Source organism: Carassius gibelio, chromosome B19 (assembly GCF_023724105.1).
Source record: "Carassius gibelio isolate Cgi1373 ecotype wild population from Czech Republic chromosome B19, carGib1.2-hapl.c, whole genome shotgun sequence".
In the NCBI taxonomy this organism is placed as follows: Eukaryota; Metazoa; Chordata; class Actinopteri; order Cypriniformes; family Cyprinidae; genus Carassius; species Carassius gibelio.
In genome coordinates, this window is record NC_068414.1 from 18,613,852 (window position 1) to 18,635,521 (window position 21,670).

At 40.5% G+C, this 21,670-nt stretch overlaps 1 protein-coding gene across 4 annotated transcripts in view; it reads left to right on the forward strand.

Annotated features, from left to right (window-relative positions):
• runx1t1 (RUNX1 partner transcriptional co-repressor 1) overlaps positions 1–21,670 on the forward strand; it is a 53,284-nt gene that overhangs the window by 14,528 nt on the left and 17,086 nt on the right. For 3 of the 4 annotated variants that reach the window (XM_052584875.1, XM_052584876.1, XM_052584877.1), the window contains exons 2-4: positions 16,782–16,919; positions 19,136–19,377; positions 21,283–21,372. In XM_052584875.1, coding sequence (XP_052440835.1) covers positions 16,782–16,919; positions 19,136–19,377; positions 21,283–21,372 — 470 coding nt within the window. Of the gene's footprint in view, positions 1–3,858; positions 4,271–16,781; positions 16,920–19,135; positions 19,378–21,282; positions 21,373–21,670 lie in introns of those variants that run through there. The other variant, XM_052584878.1, reaches the window with a different exon arrangement.

Consider the following 21,670-nt stretch of genomic DNA (forward strand, 5'->3'; position numbering starts at 1 on the left):
CTCTCGCTCGGCCAACTCCGGTCCCACTGACAGATTCCTCCTGTTTTGTTTTGCTCTCTCTCTTTTTGTGTTAGTCACTCGTGAGGATACCGAAAGTAATAACAGGACTAAGGAGAGCCTGCATTGAGCAGCTTCTGTCCTCTTGCCACAATATGTTTGCATTACATAATCTAAACATAAGATGGGACAGCTGGCATCCTCAGTTTCAAAAAAAAAGTTGACAAAAACGTTCTAAAGCAGGAACATCTTTTTTTCTTTCTCTCCTCAGTATTTGCTGGTGAATCTGTCAATGTGCATCTGGACTCGCCTCTGCAAACCGAACGGCTCATGATCAGTATTTAGAAATGAGATGTAGGTGTTTTTGTTTGTTACCTAACTGCAGAAGCAGACAATGAATCTGTCACTCTGTACATGTTGGTGTGTGCGTGTATGTGTAAAGATTTAATATCTGAAGTGTGTCTTACTAGCACCACCTAGTGTGCAAGCACTAATGGGATGAGCCACGAAGGCATCTCTACCTCTTTACATGTTAAGAGAATAAACAGACTTCAGATTAACATCAAACTCCACCGCCTAATGAAACATGCTCTGTTTTCTGCAGCAAGGAAGAGCGGCTCAGCTGTCAGACAGTTACTGGACTGGGCTGAGAGCAGAGTCTGGCTCCGGTCCAAATGAGGGGGCTGATTTTGTTACATGCTTTTCATGAATCAGCACAACTGCCTGTGTCACTTTCTAGTGTGAGACACACATTCAGATGATACTTGCACACATTATACAAACTGGAAAGCGGGATCATTCTGCAGTCACTGGAGTTGGGGGGGTGGGGGGTCTCTTTGGACCTGGTGACCGTAGTTGAGCTTGATTGGCGTGCACTGTGTGCCGCAGTCATGCTGAAAAGGTGGAGTGGGAAAGTCATGAATAGCTGTGGAACACAGATCTGGCCCCAGCCCTCAGCCACAGCTTGCTCTGGGACTCAGGGACAGCAGAACGGACAGATGGCTCGGGACTGGACACACACACACACATACACTTACTTATGCTTTTTCTCTTCTTTTTTGCATGCAGACCCACAACACAAGTTACATATGAAAACTAGCGGTGTGATGCACCAAAACAGATTTTTTACCGAAACACCAAAACTGTTTTCAAGTTTTGGTAATTCAATTAGGTTAACTGAACTCTTCATGTTGAGTCTCAGTATTTCAACCAAACACATGTTGTTTGCATAAAATGAGAGGGTTATTAAGATCAGGGGATGTCATTGGTCATCCATTCATATTTATATTTGCAACATTATACAAACTGTTTCACTATGGCTTTATTACAGTTTAAAAGCGCGACAGAGGCATTTCCGGCCTGTTTGAGTTTTCATTGATGCCTACTTGTTCATATCCGTAGCGATTCTACATAAGAGGCAGAATAAGCACTTCGCTGCTTATTTCTAGTGTTTTGCTCCTGCAAGGAGCATCTTCTTATGGTTTCTGCTGTCTGAGAAATATTTACACTGTGATTCAAACCCTCTTATTGGACGCTCTTGCCCTTTGGGGTTTCTTCTGTGAGCATCATACTGGCTGATCTAATGACCATCTCTACTTCCATAGTTCCTCCTCTGCTTCTCTTTTTCTGTCTCATTGCAGCCTCTGCAGCTAAGCCATCGTACAAGCAGATCATCAGAGAGCTCTAATGGCTTCCAGCTGTGTGGAAAATCAAGCCCTTTGGGTTGGGTCGAGAAGCAGACAATGCACAAGAAAAACTGAACTAATTTAGGCCCTTTTTCAGCACCAACAGACAACAAAAGACACCATACCCTTGGTGTCAATGTGCTGCACAGGTCAAGGGGCAGAGTGTGTGGGGACACCACATGTGTGCAACTCTGTCCCACTTTTCAAGTTGAGACCTTCACCTTGAACGAATAGACCCTGCAGAAAAGGTATTTGTATGCTCGCAGGCTTTACACGAAGCTCTTAAGCCCATCATGAAAAATCTGGCGCTATTGGTCCTTGGAAAACGAACGAAGTGGAATCCCTTCATCTCACAGTTTCCTCAACTCGCATTGTCTCCTTCCTGCTCTTTCAGTCTGTTAATGCAGCCAACTCTTAAAGCAGGCCTTTATCAAGCCAGCCTGGAATTATATTCTCTTCCCACCGGCTCTGAAAGGGTTGTCAGATTGGTTTAAGGGGAGGGAGGGGATGGGAGCAAGCCACAGAAAAGCTTGAATATTTAGTTTGCTACGTTGCCCCTCAATAAAATTCTGAATGTAGTGACTTATGAGAAATGTACTAGGTTAGAGGCAAGGGGAATTGACGGATTTGGCTTTGTGCTGAGTGGGCGTAAAGGTGTGTAAGCACTGACGAAAGGAAGTTGAAAGGACATTTTCTCACACACACCTCATTGCAGGATATAAATGCAGCAAGGGTTTGTTTTTTACCTCATGGTAAGTGATCATCCTAGAATTGTTCAATTATGTTTACATTTTCAGACGTCAATGAAGAGGTGTTTGAAAGCGTATCTGTCAGTAGCAGTCTATTTTTCTTGTGCCTTGTAGCACACTTTGCCTTTTATGACTTTGATAGCTACACTGCATTTTACTTCACTATTTAAAGCTGCAGGAAAAAGCAAATGAGGAAATCTAGCATTGTTGGAGTGTTGGTAATGTTCATAATTTACAAGTGAATGCATCCACTGCCAATTAAAACAAATAAACTTCTGGAACTTCCAGAAAAGTCGTTTTTCTTTTTTGCCAGTGATTGAACATTTAAGGTATAATTATCCCAAGTATTGTATTATTACCCATCTCTGTGAAACGGTTGGGCTGGTGAATCTCAGGAACATCAAAATGTGTCTTTGCCAGTGCTGTTTATCTCAAAGTCACACTCTGTTCAACCCCCAGTCTGGAGAGACAGGTTGGATGCTGATGAAGAGAGAGAAATGTGCCACTAAATGTGCGAGAAGGAAAGATCCGTCTCTCCACCCCTCGCCTCTCCATCCTTTCCTCTCGCTCTCTCTCCTGAGCGCTTCCTCCACATGGAGCTCATCTGCTGTTTAAGGCGGCTGGGAGAAATGCCTTCAAGCTGACAGGGGCTGAAAGCCCAGACATATGTTAATCACATGCAGTGATGGCAGTCTGGGAGGGCAGAGAGAGAAACAGCAAATCTGAGAAAGAAAGCAGAAAAAGAATGAGTTCGGGGGGTGGGGGTGGGGGGAGAGAGAGAGAGAGAGAGAGAGAGAGAGAGAGAGGAGGAGGAAGAGAGCCACTATAGAGACTTAAAACACAGCAGTGGTGGCAGATGCATGCCTTTGTTTGGACTCTCCAAATTGATTTTTCTTGGTTTTAATGAGGTTGTTCCTGCTTGGAAAAAATGGTGGAGGGGGGGCTTATTGATACAGACAGGACGGCCACATGCCACTATTTTGGATGAGTCTGAAGCATTAAGGCATCCACACAGTGAATGTTTAGACTCATGAATTAGGAGGTTAATAACTGAATCTGATAGTCTGGACAAACTGGCAAACATGCTGTTCACCTTACTTCTATATTTTTTCATCTGATACGAGTGCAGTAGTGCAGTATGAAGTGAATCTGGTTAAGCAGAAGCAGATGTGACTGAACTAAGATTGGTTGGTTGGACCAGAAGAAGGTTGTTTTTGCTGTTAATTCAGAGCATATGAGAGGACAGATTCACAGCAAATCTCTATATCATCAAACAGCACACATATCTATCTATCTATCTATCTATCTATCTATCTATCTATTTATATATCTATCTGTCTATATATCTATCTGTATTTCTGTCTGTCTCCGTCTGTTTGTCTGTCTGTCTGTCGTGTCTCTCTCTCTCACTCTCTCTTATGCGTGCTGTGTTTTCTGTGGCTGCTGCTCATCAGTTGGGAGGGGTCAGTGGAGGAGGCGGAGAGCGTGTGTGTGTGTGTGTGTGCACATTTGCGTGCGCTCTAGCTGTCATTGTCTCAGTCTGGAGGCTCAGGGAGCAAGCGTGTGCAGGATAACGCGAGGCCCCAGCGGCCACACGTGCCCTTGTTAGTGCAGGGCATCCCTGGAAGCAGAGCAGAACAAGAGGCAGGTCTCCATCTGTCCCTCTCAGGATCTGAAAGCAGGAGGACAGACTGCTCGACTCTCGCCCAGACCTGGTATACCGGCCTCAGGGACCTGTGCCTCCCCCCTGTCCCTCGCAAAGCACAGAAAGACGCAAAGAGATTAAGATTACTCTGGATTCTTGGAGATACAGTTTGTCTCCATCATCCATGATGCCAGGTGAGATTGGGAAGCTTTCAATGTGTGTGACTTTGTCGGTGGGAAATTGTGCATGTGGTTTTTTTAATGTAAGTATCTTAAAATACAGAAGTGGACTGTATAAGACAATTTGTATTGCTTTTTTACTTTATTGACTGCTTTTGGAAGTACGTTACTCAAATAATATATATTTTTGTTAATGTATTTATTTATTATTTAAGATCTCAGCTGATACTTTTTTATACACTATGTCTTTTTCTGATAAGCATAGATAAATGGTATATCTGCCTGTGCAAGGGAATACTGGTAAACTAGATCATTTATACTATATATATATATATATATATATATATATATATATATATATATATATATATATATATATATATATATACACTAATAATTTATTATTTTACATTAAATGTAAATTTTTTGATGCTAAATATTTTTAATTTGTAATTATAGCTGCCAATTCTGCAGCTATGATGTAACTTCATGATAGCTAAATCCACACACACAAGCTTTCCTAGACTACCACAAATTCATTAGCCTTTTAACTTCACCTTAGTCACTTTGGGCACAATTGAGAACGTTTCATTTATCACAGAAAATCCAAACATTATGTTCACAATATATAACCGTTCAAATACAAGACCTGTAGAAACAATGCAATGGCCTGATAGTCCATCCGATCTCTCTCACATCCTCATTACTGAGCCCTGTTCAGGAAAATCAGAAATCTGTTCTAGAAAGAGTAAATGTTCATGTACAGGAGCATGCAAGTAAAGAAAGCAGACTGAGAGGAAGAAAATGAGAGAGGAGAGTTGCAGAGGGCAGCTGGCGTGCTGTGTGTGTGCAGGCTGCAGGGAGATCTCAGTGCTGCTCTTCACAGATGGTGTTGTGAGACAAGCTCTGTTGGCACTGCTGCTCTCCTGTGTGCCGTGGCCACTACCTCTCTGCCAGCCAACCCGTCTGGTGCCCACCTCTCCGACTCCCCCTCTCCATCTACCCACCCTCGACTTCTCTTTCTGTTTGTTTCTCTTTCTGAACTTGCAAGTGTAACATTGTTGGCTGTGTTTTTGGCTCAGTGTGGCTGTGGTGGCTTTTTAAACTGGAGTTTGAATGATGAAATTCTATGGTTGAGTTAATAACGTATTGAAATCTTTCATGAGTTATAGATGGTTGCATTTCTACATTTGTGCTTTATTGGGAACAGTATATGAAGCAAAGCATGGCTTTATTCTTTTCTTTAAGATGTCTGTTTCTTACTAATTGTTGCAGATCTGGGCTTTCGATTTGTTCTTTTCAAACGGCCACTTAAAATGTGTTTGTTAACATTGGCCTTTGTGTGAAGCGTGTGTTTATGAATTGTGTGTGCATGTGTAGAATTGTTCTGGAAGCTCTGGAGGAAGCAGCTGTAAGCAGGCGCGTGTGCCAGGTCAGGGACACTTGAGCAGAACTGACACTGGGTTATTTCGGACACCCATCTGCACTGGAGCTACCGTTCCTCCAGGCCGCCGCCACGGACAATCTGTTCACTCGCTGGCAGGGTGCCAAACACAGTGCCGTCCATCTGTGGCAGGGACTGAAGCTCTCAGTGCTGAGCAGAGCTTGGCTCCTTCCTCTACGCCTGTAGTTTTATAGCTTTTTTTTGTTAGCAAGAGTGTTTTCGTACAGCGTGTTTTAAAGCATGTTCTCGGTTTGTGATAATATGCTACTGTAATATGATAAAGGTCATTCTTTTTGATAATGGAAACATGGTGAAGGTCCTGTAAAAGTGTTTTCATCGTGTTTAACAGGCTCTTAGTTTGCAGTATTTGGTTGCAAGTTTTTTTACAAATTTAAAAGTCAGCAATTTTCATATAATGTGTTTTCAGTGCATTTTATTAGATTTGGATATTTCGCTCTCAACTATAACAAAATGTTCTCTTGGGCAGTATAAACACAAAGCTTAGGTGTTTGTAGTTTTGTATGTTTTTGGGGGGGGGACTCCCCAAAAAAATGTGACCTCAATTCTTGATGGGACAGTGGAAATTTGACAGGAAATGAGTGGGAGAGATAGAGGGAGATGAGATTGGGAAATGTCTGCAAGGTGTGATTCAACTTGGGACACCCGAAGCACAGTTGCGCTATATATTGGTGCACTGCCCACGAGGCTATCACCGCAAACTAGTTATTTTTGTAACTAGTGCTTGTATTTTATGATTAATATTTGTTAGCCAGAGGGATTTTTGCAATACATTTGTATCACACTTTCTCTGTTCTCAATATATTGATGGTGCATTCCGATACTATAACAAGAAAAAGGTTGTTGTCTTGGGTAATATGGAAACAAGACCTCTTAGTCTTGTCAATTTTTTTTTTTTTTTTTTTAAATCGGTGCAGTTTCTGATGCAGAAAAATAACCTCTACCTCTAGCTTTGTAACTGTTGTATAAGATGTTTCCCATGCAATCTTTTGACCCGAGTTTAAGCGTTAAAGACAGGCTCTCTGGAGTATATTTAGTCATTAAGAAGGCACTCAGTGATGGCAGCCAATCGGTTGAGGGGCAGTCATTGCCTGGAGATATGCCTCAGTTCCTTGTACTGAAAGCCATTAGCAAACTGTGGCCAGTGCCACAATCATGCACGCACACACACAGAAAAGCGCTCCGGGTGGAAGTGCCCTGACGTTAGGTCATACTCCACCATCTCTTGCATCTCCTGCCTGCCAGATGTGACTCGAACCATTTTTAAGGTCTCATGGAGGGGAAGAGGAGGAGGGAGAGAGAGACAGAGACAGAGAAAGAGAAAGAGACAGTTTGTGTGTGTGCACACAGTAATTGGGCGGGGAGGGGGTTAGTTGTTTTCTGAATCTGGTTCTACTTAGTAAATCTCCATCCAGGACTGCTTTTCATAAATTGTCGACATATTTTTCTGCACAGCGGACTTAACTCACTCTAATTTTGAACACATGGCTTCTGTCATGTGATATTTTCAAAACACTTGCAGACAGAGGTCCCAGCAGAAATAAACCGTCATTCTGCCGCCAGGGTCTTTCTTTTTTCTCACAAATCGCCTCCCCCCCCCACCTCCTCTATGCCTGTCCGTTATTCTTTTATCACATAGCTGTGTTTTCAGTTAGCGAGAGCAATATATTATTAGCTCACATTTTTGAGTGCAGTAAAATAGTGCTTTGTTAATGTAAAACATGAGCCTCTTTATTATCTGTCGAAAATTGATTTGGCATCCACCGCCGTGGGCTCGACTCATCCTAGCATCAGAGACTTTGCCATGCTTTTGTTGCCAAGCGTGGAGAGACGTCCGTTCGTAGCTGACACAGCCAGTGAGAATAAGTGGCTGAAATGAATAAAGTGAATAAGTGGGTAAAGGGCTGCAATTTGCAGGTTTGAGTGGTGCTGAGGGCAATGAGCAGAGTGCAGAGGTAATTGCAGACTGCTCGAGCTGCAGGAGAGGACAGGAGCTGTATATGGATATGGATGAAACATCTGACGTGTGTTCTCTTAGCGTTCTGAGAACCTCCAGGGCTCTCTGTGGGAACCTCATGAACTTCTCTAGCTTCTTTCAGTCTAGACTTCTGTTAGGCTGTCAGCAGTTGCATGTTGTTGTTCAATATTGATTATTCAGTGGCTAATATTATATTCATAATATGATTTAATAACAGTGTACAGAAATATACTTACAACTGATCAAATGATATGAGCACGTATGCAACCACCAGTCAAAGCTTTGGACAGATTTGATATTTCTCTTTAATAATAATAATAAAAAAACGTATTATACAAAAGCTTATGCTTAAATGTTCAACATAGGTTTTATAGACAAATACAATTTGTGCTTACATGTTATTTTCTTTACAAAATTAAACCTGATTTCATAGTTTGATCAAAAGTGATAAGTTTTGATCAGTTAAATTATTTTAAAGTGTTGAAATGAGTGACAGCAGATGAGTTTAAATGGAGAGCAGAAGACTTTTGTGTGTCTCATTAACCTCAGAATGAAAACTTGAACTATAACAATCCTTTAGAGATTCTGAAAAGAATACCTCAAACTGTGATTTGCCAGGATACCAAAGACTGAAGAGAAATCTGATGTAATTATTCTTGGGAGAACCTAATGAGAATTGAGGTCATATTAATATTTCTCTAATATTTCTCGTCTTTGGTATCTTGGCAAATCTGAGCACAGTTTTAAGACTTTGTTGAAATCTGAATCTAGAGGATTATAAGGCTTTATCTCAGAATAAAAAAGTGTTTGGATGAGACCTAGAAAGTTATTTTCTTTCCGTCACATTGCTGTCTAGGAGAAAAAAATATATATGTTTAACTTTATTTTCATGTCTTCTTTCATGTTACGGAAACATTAAAAAACAACAAAATGTTGATGAGTCTGATTTTAGATGCTGGAACGGACAAGGAGCAAGGAGAACAAGGGGAAAGTGCCACTGTATTAATCTGACAAGCGGCACAGTTATAATCTCAAAATGACCCAGTATTGCTCAGTATCAGTCTAACACAAGTTGTTAATGTCTACTTTTTCTGGCCATGCGATGTTCTGTTTATGTGATGTTGTTTACACCAAACAAAATTTTTCCAATGACAGTGTTGCTTGTGGACCAAGTGCAAATCCCACGAGGATGTGTGTGACTTTAACCTACACGCTGCTAATGTGGGACACCGTGAAAAACAGCAGTGTTGGTGGATAGCCAGTTTAAAGCCATGTGTCTAGGTGCTGAGCCATATTGCACGTGCCGTTTTTCTCTGTTTCTCTCTCTTTCTCCCCACTTTTCAGCTGGCATCTGCTCATGCCAGGAAGCTGAGTGAGTCATTGACTTGAGAGTTGGACGAGCTTCATACTAGCGTTTGAGAGCACTAATCTCAGTATGAAAGGCCTTTTATTGAAAAATGCTCTAATTCTGCCTCTCTGGATAAGAAGTCAGTAAATAATTATTTACTGTATGTTCAAAAGATGCTGAAAATTGCAGTTGTGCATATAGTGTAATTGCAGAACCTTCATTGTTCCCAATTCAATTATGATTGTCTGTTTGTAGATGAGGCACGAGAGAAGATTACAAGTGCTTTCTATGCAAGTTCCCCCGTGAGGTCTTGCACTCTCACAGCCTTTAAGGAATGATCCTTTTCCTCTTTTTATAAAAGTCTGGCAACAAGATACTGCACAAATCTCAGCGATTTCAACGGATGCGTAACAGCAACCGTGAATCACTTTTATTGTTCCTCAACACTTGTTTTCTTCCTCTGCGCTTCATGCCAACGGGGCCTTATTTCAACAGATGGTTAAAACAGACGTTAAGATAAATCCGTTTCGAAGAAGACGACGAAGGAAAAAAGAGTGACTTCCACTATAAACGCTGCATCTGTTTTATTGGTCAGTCTTTTTTTCTTTGACGCAAGACCATATTTTGAATTGGATCAGCAGATGGCTCCCGGTCTTTCCTATTTACTGGAGAAATGCTCCAGGAACACATTATCTCACATTATAGCCACACTGTAAAACTAACAGTGCCCACTCGTCAGTGTCCACTTAAGTCGGCACGACTGGCATCAAAGTGGGTAGCTATAGTGTGAAATCACTTTCTTTTAAAGGTTACTGCCATCGGTAACCGATGATGGCATTTACGGTGCGTTTAAGAGGTGGAATGATTCATACATCTGTTGTAATCCAGAAATAACATCTCGATTGGGCGTGCTGTGGAAAGAGCCCGACGGAAGAGTGCAATCTCTTTAAATATCGGAGTGCACAGGTTGCTGTGCGCTGTGGTTTGTGGTTGGGTGGGTTGGTAACTCTTGAGTGAGCACAGACTGATGCAGGTCCCTTCAGCGTGCGCGCCATTTGATGGGATGGAATGGAACGTTGGCACACCACCTGGCGCCGGCCAAGTGGGGCTCAGGAAAACAATTGCGCCTGGGGAGAAGCCTTGAAAAGTGAGGGCTCAGGGAGAGAGAGAACGAGACAGAGAGGAAGATGGAGATCCAAAGGGACAGGCTTTGTTGCAAGGAGAATGAGCGGAATAAGTGTTGGGAATGAGTTCCACGAAGGGTGGGGGCATCCATACATCTTCCCTGACAAGCCGGCAGGGTTTGATGGGCCACGCTCTGTGCGCCGTTCCATCTGGCCGAGATGATTGCATGGTGCATAGGCGTGCACAAGTTCATAATGTATTCATACCAGCGCAACATGCTCTCTCAGTTCACCCTCGGCCTCGGATACCTGAGACCGCATCTGAATTCCAATTATCTGAAGTCAATGTTCTCTCTCTCTCTCTCTCTCGATCTAACCACATTACTGACTTCTTCATCTTTAATGCACGGCGGCTCTGAAGCACAGCAGCTGGTTGTAATGCCACCTTCGTCATCTACTTTCACGGCGCTATCTGTCCCATGAGACATCTCCCATGAAAGGTGTTCTCTGTCTTTGCCTCCCATACCTCGTGACCCTGATCTGATGAGTGTGAGTCCGTTATAAGCAGACATCTTGTTGGCATTAGTATGCAGCTGACTGGCTTCCTGTGGCTTTGGCACATCTAGCTTTACGTTAGTGGGCACAGCTTTTCTCAATATGTTCCTATGGGGAGAAAACCTCCCTGAACTTCCTGCAAACACATAAACGTGTGGATTTCTGAATTTCTGCGGGCACTACAGAAATATAAGGCTGAATCATCACAGCCGATTAGGTTTCAGAAAGCTTCTATACTAACTCGCTAAGTGAATAAGCAACTTTAGCTGGTGTGTGGGAGGATGAATGTAGCTGCAGCTTTACTGTTTTTCACAATGATACAAAAGCAGAGATGCATTGGTGTGATTCTTAAATTCATAACGTGTTTGCACACAGGGAGGATTTTTAATACACAAGAAGAAAACGAGATTATTCGTGACCCTCTTTTTCCTCATGAACTGCATTGTGCACACAGATGTCTGTTTTACCCACTGTGGAATGAGCTGAACAGTACTTTTTGTGCGAGTGATGTAAGAGACATGTAAGTCGAGCTGTGTGCGTCAAATATACGAACGGTCTCATGTTTTTTTTCTAGTTATGTTATCTGACGAAAAGATCTAACACAGGGTGCATGTATGAAAGGAGCAAACTAGACTAATGGATAAATAACATAAAGAGTGAATTTAAAGAGTGATGTTGATATCTAGGATACAAAATTAGAGACTATTAGTTTAAAACCTGCAACTCGCACGTGTCAGTGTTTAGGAATAGATTAAATGAAACAGGACAAATTAATCTTGACAAACTATGTATCATTATAAAGATCTAAGCCTCAAGCATCGATGACAGATCGCTGTTTTTCAATGGAAAGCTTATAAACACTGTAATTACTACATTTGTGTAAGCAGTACACATAAAAACATGAACATTAGAAATGCCGTACATACAAGATTTGTCGTAATAACGAGTCAAAAACACATCCACAGCTGTAAATCCCGGTTTAGTTAGAAAGGTAAGGGTCCACTGAACGACATATCATGAAGCACGTTAGTCCAACGAAGCAATAACATTGTAATACGGATCATAATTCCTTTGTTTACGTTTCAGTTCTTCAGCGACAATACTGTTTGTGTCCATTATGGAATAACTCACGATAACTCACGAAACTGCGTCTTGGTAGTAAAAAAACGGAATGGTTTTGCAGCGTACAGTGTCACAAACAGAATGAGATGATCCACAAAAAAAAAAAAAAATACATTCACCTGAAGATAGTATATTTGAATTCTGGTGCTCTCTTGTTTTCTTTTTTTCTTTTTGGTATTATTCTTGTTTTTCTTACTCAAATTATTCTTATTGTATTTTTCTAGGGCTCAAATAAATCACTCATATGATGTCTAAGTTTCTGTCTAGTGTTTTATAATTGAAAAAAACTATACAGTGCTATGTTTAAATAGATTTTAGAGGCCTTCAATACATTTGGTAAATATTTTTTTATATATTTGGAGGGGTGGGGGGTCTAGACATAGTCTCATAAAAATTATTTGCTGGAGTCTCATTTTTCATGATATCTTATTCAGATTTGAAATAGAAACTTATGAGACATGTGACTTTTAACCCATTACTTTTCTAGATTGCTCCACGATATCAAATAAAAACATATTTAAGTGTGGTAAAAAAAAAATTCAAGGCACTACAGTGTCTATAACTTTTAATATTTTTGAGCATTATCAAATCTGGTTGATAAACAGTAAAGCCCAAAGGGTCTTCTTTTCAAAGACACCAAAATTATGTTTGTAACACACTGAAGTATGAAACTGTTACAATTCTAAGTTAAGTAGAGCACTTTCAGCTGTGAGTACCATAATGGGGGGTGCTGGCTAACAGGTTAAAGCTTATAATATGCTAAACCAGACAAATTGTGACACATGTGACATACAGCCAAGTATGGTGACCCATACTCAGAATTCGTGCTCTGCATTTAACCCATCCAAAGTGCACACACACACCGTGAACACACACCCGGAGCAGTGGGCAGCCATTATACTGTATGCTGCTGTGCCCGGGGAGCAGTTGGGGGTTCGGTGCCTTGCTCAAGGGCACCTCAGTGGTGGTATTGCTGGCCAGACCGTTCCAGCACATTGACCAGACCATAGTTGGTTAGCTGTTTGGTTGGTTTGTTTTGGATTTCTAAGTAATGCTCTATGTAGATTATGTACTATTTAGTATAATTGTCTCCATGAAGCAAAATTGAAGCAAAAATTCAACTTCATGGACGACTGTAGAAAGAGACAGCAAGCACAGCTGACTGTTTAGATCTTAGAGGCAAACTAACTAACTGAATCTGAAGGATGTGACTCAGTTCTGCACCAAATCTGGCTGGTCTTTAGTAGTGGTCTCATAAAATAGTGTGAAAACTTTTTATTCTTTTTTTGACTTCTGTGTGTGTTTTTATATAAGGGTTTATAAGGGGAGCAGCTAGAAGAGCCAGTCACGTGTTCACTGCCACTGTTGGGTCATGAAAAATGACCAGGCGTGGAATGAAGATGAGCGAGTCGGTGCTTTCTAATGCTCAGTTTGGCGTGCCGTTTAATGGCGATCCATATTACTCGAGAGCTCTTTTGAAAAGCAATAAAAGACCTTGCCGAACAGGAAAATGGAAAGCACTTCATCGTCCTTCCTGGGAGCCACATTAAATCTCTTGCTGCATCAATATCCATGGTGGCCCGCCTAATAGTCATCTGTGCTGCTCGTCCGCCAATTTCTCGTTTTGAAAGGCAAGGTAACTGCCAAACAAATGCACTCTGTGCGTTAACTGCTCAGATTAACTTTATGAAATCAGGGCAGGATGGATGTGCACTCTGGTATGTTTTTGAGCCTGTTTAAAATGCAAAATTGATCCTTTTCCACTCGAAGTGGGAGCTCATTTGAATTGAGTTATGCATCCCTTTTTTCCATAAGATATTTGCGCAGTCTACCTCTTTTAGGTGGGTTTAATGCTGCTCTTGTACAATGCAGTTTCATTAGCAGTCCTTTTTACTTTAACTAATAGGAGATAAAATATATAAATATTGTGCATATGCACCCCACACTCCATACCATGTATGTAATACCTAGTTTTTCCAGACACTCTTGGTCTAATGGAAATAGTGAGGATAGAATATAAAAAGTAGAGAATGCTTTTATCTAAATGTTTTTGTTTTTCCTTTTCTTCAGATGGGTTTTTACACTCATTGATTGTTCTTTGTGTTGAATTCTCTAGTATAAAACTGAGATGTATTATGGTGATTATTATTTCACTTGAACATGGGATGACGCACACTATGGAAGTGCAATGCTTTTTAGTTGTCTGATGTCTAATATTTCAGAAGAAACAGTGAAGGAAATATGAAGCATAATGGATGTGTTGTGCTGACACATCTAAATGGAGGACATTCCACATTTACACCACTTTTTTTTTTTCGAGGGTCAGAATCTCATTGTGTATGTTGTGCACGCCTGTGAAAACACACATGTATGTGTGCTTACAGATTACAACCTATTTTTTTACCTCCTATCATCAATTTCTGTCCGACAGGTAAGGAAAGAAGATGAGGTTTAGACGCTTCGGGGTTGTTTCTCTTTTCCCGATTCCCAATCCAATCCCAACTTTGACCCAGATGTTAATCCTCAATTACACATGTAGATCCACAAGCTGCTTTTTATATGGCCCTGGGCTCTTTCTGAGACCATAGCTGAATAAAAGTATTTCCCGTAGACCTTATCTGTTTTGGACAATTAATATAATTTTTCACTATTTTATGTGATATTTTCCAATTACAGCGATCTGACAGGCATATTGACTTAGAATAGCTTTCACACTAGTGCTTGGGCTATTTTATTCATTCATTTCAGACTTGTGCTGTGGCTCATGTGAATTATAGTACCTGGACTTGTCACGTTGTTAACATTTCAATGTAATAACTGGCCCCATACTGAGATTTTAATGTTGAATCAAGCCACTTGCTTTTGCCTCATCCCTTTTACTGACTCAAGAATCTTTCATTTCTATCATGTTTTTGAATGAATATCATGGAACAAATGCAGAGTCGCCTTATTAGAAATAATTATGTCACATTTGACATTACCAGCAGTCATTTTTCACAGTAGCCTGTCCATTATATCTTCATTCTTCTTTTTTTTTGACAAAACATATAAAAAAAAACATAAAAAAAATTATTAAATCACCATTTAGTTAATCACCACATGTGTAGGTGTGAGACTAAAGACCCCTGCTGATTATTCTGTCATTTCTTTATCAGAACAAATAAACTGTTAGGGTCGGAGGGGATAGATGGATCCGTGCATGTGTAATATATAAAGTTTAAGCTTTGTTTTTAGTATGGACGACTCTGTTCTCAATTGGGGTAAGGATTGAAGGTGCATGGGGAGCAAGTATGGGGCAGATTAAGCCTACACAGGCACATATGTTTAGGATCTGGTGCACACATAGCCACAGAGGTTCCTAGGGAATGGGAGCCATACAGAGCTGAAATTCCCACCTTTTTTGTGCTTTCATGGTCTGACTGTGGTTATCTAAAAGCACCCACCTTTTTTCAGATCATACTACAATGTGTACATAGCAAGCAAAACAATAGCTGTTTAACATCTTTAGTTGTGAATAAGGGCAGAATGGTTCAACTTTTTCACGGTTTGGTTTGTTTCACGGTTTTAGAGTCACGGTTTCGCTACAGTTTGGGATGTGCTATGTTTATGAAAAAATTAAAGATTATTCTTTAAATTAAAAAGCTTTGCAATCAAGAGCAGTGAGAGATTTCTTTGTTGTTGCTGTTCATTTAATATGAAGACTGTCACTTTAAGAAAATGATCCAGTGCACTGATACAGTAGGCTTACATTCAGCCATCTATGTCTGCTGTAGGATACTTAACAAAGACGGGCATTTTGACATAATTTTTTTGTGTACCGTATTTTTCGGACTATAAGTCGCACCTGAGTATAAGTCACATCAGTCCAAAAATACGTCATGATGAGGAAAAAAACATATATAAGTCACACTGGACTATAAGTCGCATTTATTTAGAGCCAAGAACCAAGAGAAAACATTACCGTCTCCAGCCGCGAGAGGGCGCTCTATGCTGCTCGTGTAGGCTACAAGAGTATTGAGCAGCAAAGAGCGCCCTCTCGCGGCTGGAGACGGTAATGTTTTCTCTTGGTTCGCTTGTCTTAGTTAATTTCTCCTGGTTCATGTCAAATTAATTTTGATAAATAAGTCGCACCTGACTATAAGTCGCAGGACCAGTCAATCTATAAAAAAAAGTGTGACTTATAGTCCGGAAAATTCAGTATTTGTCCATTTAAACACAATTTGCGTACGTTCGCACTGAACAAGAGAGAATGGTTTGTCCAGGTTTTTTTTTTTTTTCATCACTGTTGCTGTAATCAACTGGGAAGCCACAATGCGCATCCATCAACAGAAATATATATTAGCTGAACCCTGTTTGTTTTATGTGTTATTTATAGCAACCCATTTTACAAATGTTTTGTCAGATTTAAGTTGAACCGTGGTCCCAGCGCGTGCCGAAATGAGTGTGGAGAACCGAACAGTTACATTTTTTTCAGCGAACCGTCATTTTTATTTTTCTTTATTTTTTTTGTGTGTGTTAACAATAACAACACTGGTTCTAACCCTGTATGCAGTTAGACAGAAGTGGCCAGAATATTTGGCTTTTTGTTTTTCTGTATATACATTGAATCTTTTGGTTTGGCCTGGCAAATAAGGAAATTGCATTGAAACGGGGTACTTTAGACATTACATGTCTGTTGTAGATGCTGAAGACCTCTGTGGGGCTCCTCCAGATTTCTGAAACATTTTAATGAGAGTATTGCCGGTGTCTTTGATCATTAGGGAAATGGGGATGACAGCTGGAATTTGACTGGTGTTACTATCTATGAACTCTCTAAAGGCATGTACCGTGTATGTAGCTGTGTGTGTATATCTTACAAGAGCTCAGGTGCTGTGGAGAGGCAGCTGTTGGGATATCACTGGGGTCTCACAAGAACTGTTCCACTTTTTCTTCTGCAGATCGCACTGAGAAGCGCTCCACCATGCCCGACTCACCTGCTGATGTGAAAACACAGTCCAGGTTAACTCCGCCCACCATGCCTCCTCCCCCCACCACACAGGGAGCTCCCAGGACCAGCTCCTTCACCCCCACTGCATGTGAGTACTAGCACACACTGTACTCAGCCTGTACATGCACACCTCAACAGAAGACCAATGCATTTGAATGACATGAAAGTATAAAACAGTCCTAAAATACCTGAAGTACCTTTCTTAAAATGAGACCAGTTCTGTTTTTGTTGTTCCTTGAAAAGAGGGGATATCTGAATAAATTTCCAGAATCTAAACTATTTTAACCAAGTCTGCCTAGCCAGATCATTGCAGTACAGATTCTTACATTTGGTTCATTAAAAAGGGAGTTAAAAGAGATGCAATGTTTCATTTAAAAATTGAGCTACATATTTCTGTCATGCTGAAAAATTGGACTTTCATGCCGAAACCCGGATTTCCAATCCATCTTCCAGCTTTTAACAGTTCTTGAAGTGTCATTATTGTTGACTAGTAAGTTGGTTTGAGGGAAATGTGCTTCAAATATTAAATCAGTTATGTTTCTGTCCAATAGAGAGTAGTACGAAAGCTGTGTGTAGTTCCAGTTGAATTTTCGGATCTAATTTGAGCTTCGATTGACAGACAAGACAGAGTAGGTTACTTTTGGTATAAAACTTAATCTCAGCTTTCAAATTGAGTCGTTTTGTAAGAAATTCAAACAATAAATACCATTTTATGGCTCTTTAATGTGTCGTGACGTGACAGATCGCTATAGTGCCACAGTTCAAACAGTATCTCGTTTCAAATGGGCAAAGATATCAGTACACCATTTTTCAAGTTCAAGTATACTGACATTAATCTACTGTCCTATCTGGTATGTTTGTCGGACAAAAATGGTGTTCAAAAATCGCCTGTCAATCAAACTCTCTGCAAAGGGTCAACTGCATTAAAATATTAGAATTTTCATGACTAAACGACTGCTAAACTGGATATTATGTATCGTTGTCAAATGTTATTCTTTAAATACTAGTTCTGTAAAATGGGTGATTATTAATAATTATACCCAAAATGATTATATACTTTTTTTACATACTCTATTTTGCTTTGTTTTGTTTTGTTTTATTCTCTCATTTTACCATGGTCAATAGTTGCAGGTTAACGGTTGCTTCATAACTGAAATACGGCAATCATTAAATGTCAGAGATAGATGAAAGGCGTCATAAATTATCCTAATGGTTACTACTACTACTACTACAACTACTAATAGCTCCTTTCTAATGCTCAAAGTTACTTTACAAACACAAAGAATGACAGAACAGATCAGAAAATGACAATGCAAAACAATTACAGAAACAAAATAAATCAAAAATTAAAAGTAAAGTAGTAAAATTATACTGTTTAGGGCCAACTAGTTGACAAGTCATTCAGATAATCAGTCAACTTTTATGTTTTTAAAGAATATGCAGTTTTGCGCTTCCCTCATTACAGTCGACAGGATTTCCCCTTGTCTTCTGACCTGCAGATTTTTGCTTCTGCCCGCTGGCTGATGCCACAAAGAGCATCACACATGCCAGCTCAGGGGAGCGCTAGAGCGGCTCTCTATCAAAGCCGTCCGTGCCACAGCATCCCAGCACCATGTCAGTGTAATTGAGCAGTGGTGTGCTGTCAACAGCAGTAACACATTCCTCTCTCTGATGTTACATCCCTAAAAACAGATCAGTTGGACTCTGCAATTAGCGCTTATGAAAAAAAGAGACGAAAAGCAAGCCGGGTCTGAAGCAATCCGGAGCCTTTTTAAAGGCAGACTCTAATTATACATTCTGAAGGTTTAACAAAGCAACTGCTTTGATTTCCCCTCCATGTAATTGTTACCAGATGCAGCTCAAGTATCTCGTTTCTGTTCTGTTGGAGGGAGGCCAGGCAAACGAGGCTATCACGCAGCCTAATCTCATTAGAGAGACGTTGATTCCAAGCTGCATCCCTCCGCCGCGTATGTTTCTCATTGTGGCACGGGGGGCACTCGACCACATGTATTCTCCTCCTCTGGACTTAATATGTCTGATGTATGGAAGCAAGAACGAACAGCTTCCTTCTCAAAGCTGCCGTGGCTGATTCAAAACAAATGTTCCACTGTCAAAAGAGCCTCATTCAAGCACCGTCAGTCACAGCATTCATACGCCAGTGTCATTTTTGATGCTGCTTTTTAAGGAATGTTCCTGGCAATGTTTAATGTGAATCTTTTGGGTTTAGATCATTCAATAATGCTAGGCTTAAAAATAAATGCCAAAGTTGTGGTGTGTAGAAATAATAAACTTTCTGTTTTCCAGTAACGAATGGCACCAGTCACTCTCCCACTGCACTGAATGGAGCTCCATCTCCACCCAATGGTTTCAGCAATGGGCCTTCATCATCATCTTCATCCTCGCTGGCCAATCAACAGCTGCCGCCGGCCTGTGGTGCAAGACAGCTCAGCAAGCTCAAACGCTTTCTCACGACACTACAGCAGTTCGGCAATGACATCTCACCTGAGATCGGAGAACGCGTGCGTACCCTGGTGTTGGGGCTTGTGGTAAGTCTGCAGTCACAAGTGTGTGGCACTTACATGTTTTCATTTTTTGTCATAACTTAATCCTTGTGTGAAATGATAAACCTCTTTCTGGTGACATATGCAGGACTTCTCTGATCATTTAAACAGCTTAAACCTCACCCTTGCAAGTTTGCATTCACCTATCTCTGAAATAGGGCTGGGTGATAAAGCGATAATTACTGCAATTTAATTTTCTTCGACAAAACGCTAAATGTTCGATGTAATGTTTATGCAGCAAAAGTGGAATGAAACAGCACTATTCATTTGAACCACACGGACTGTTTATTCATTATCCACTATGATGCACAGATGCGTTTATTCACAGATTAATCTTGGTCACATTAGCACTAAACAATGCTGTAAAATCCAGTGTGAAATGCTTGAATTCAGAAAAGAACACAAATGACTCTCTGATTTCAACTACTTTAAAGCCAGATGAAACAGTGCTGACAACTGTGAGCAATGATAATGTTAGAAAGTATTTCAATCTACAAATTACCTTAATTTACACAACAACCAATGAATTGAACCAAGTCCCCACCCTACAGTACATTTTATTCTTTTAGATAATCTGTTTCACTCTAATGTATGTCACAATGTGGAAGAAAACATCTGTCACTACTTCCATTTCTTCAAGACTAATGGGAAAGGATTTTCTAGCATAGCATAAAGTGTATATTTTGACTCATAGTCTTTAAGAAAAAAACAGTTGTCTCTGACAGGATACTAGTAATTATTGTGTCTCCTGAAAAGTTTACAGACAGTGGAAATTGATTTGTTTTGCTTTCTTGCCACCAAAAAGGTTTTGCCACCAAATCTTGTTTGGCTTCCATCATAAAAAATAACGGTTAGTCCAACAACAATAAATCGAATAGAACACATCTGTAGCTAAGTATAGCAACATAACTGAAGAAAAAAAAAAAAAATCCACTTGACAAGATGTGCACCATAAGCTGTACCACAGTGTTATTTTCGTTAATATGTAGTTATGGAATAAACAATGGTGAATTAGCAGCCTGTACTAAAGGAGGGCTGCTTTAATTAGCCATTCCAAAGGAAAGCTCTTTTTTTCAGCGGGCATTTGTTTATTTTTTGCTGTGTCTACACGCAGAGGCTTCCTTGTGTCCCCTTGGCTTCCATGGCTCTTTTTAATTCGCTCCCCACTCTGCCTTATTGAAAAGAGTGACACACTTAATTAGCACCACCGATGCTGGAGAAAAGCTCAGGAGGCTTTCTGGCTGTCAAAACAGGCCGCTGCAATCTGGCCGAACAGATGTAAGCCTAATGTAACAAAATTCAGGTCTGGGAAATGAGGGGAGAAAAAAAGGCGGTGTATTTTTCTCAAATGTATGACTCCCCGCTCTCTTTCCCATCTTTCCTTCCGCTAGCTCTCTTGGAAAAAAAACATGGAGAAAATTGAAAATGGTGCCCTATCAGTTGTATCAGTCTGTTAAAAGATGATAGAGCAGAGAGCAGGAAAGATTGAAATGAGTCATTTCACTTTTTTTAAAAGGGGTAAGATATATTTCAGTTCAGTAGGGAACATGACACATTTTTGCATATCTTCTGTGTGTGTTACGATGTTTATACCATGTTTTATCTTGCAGAGCAAGCTGCGCAGTGTGATACTGCATCTGTAGTTTTGTTTGCATACATGTTTGTGCATGTGCTTGTTGATGCGGTTGGCTCATACACACGTAAAAGCCTCCAGATCAAACTTCCCCTTACAAGGCCTTTCACCACAGCCATCCATATGCCTCCCATTACAGTCTTCAAATCATTCAATCTTCAGCAGGATATAGTTTTGCCTCCAATAAGTAATATTATCACATAATGCTTTCCACATGTATTCATGCGTGCACCATCTTTTTTCCTCTCTCCCTGCAGAACTCCACTCTCACCATTGAGGAATTCCACTCCAAACTGCAAGAAGCGACCAACTTCCCACTTCGACCTTTTGTCATCCCCTTTTTGAAGGTATTGCACAAGCAATCTGGAAAACATTTAAACAACTGAGGCACAGATGTACATATTTCTCCCAGCCATTTTTTTCATCCTGGTTTCCTCATGAGCAAAGAAGTATCAGGTTTCTTGATCACTGGGAGCTATTTTTTAATATGTCATGATGTGAACCCACATTAATCAGAATAACAGCACCATACGGGCCTGTCCCACTACACACTGTCTCTATTTATTAATACGTTCCAACGGACACCCTTGTTCGGCCATCGCTTTTCTCACACTCCGAGTTTTGAAGGGCAGGGCACATCTGAAA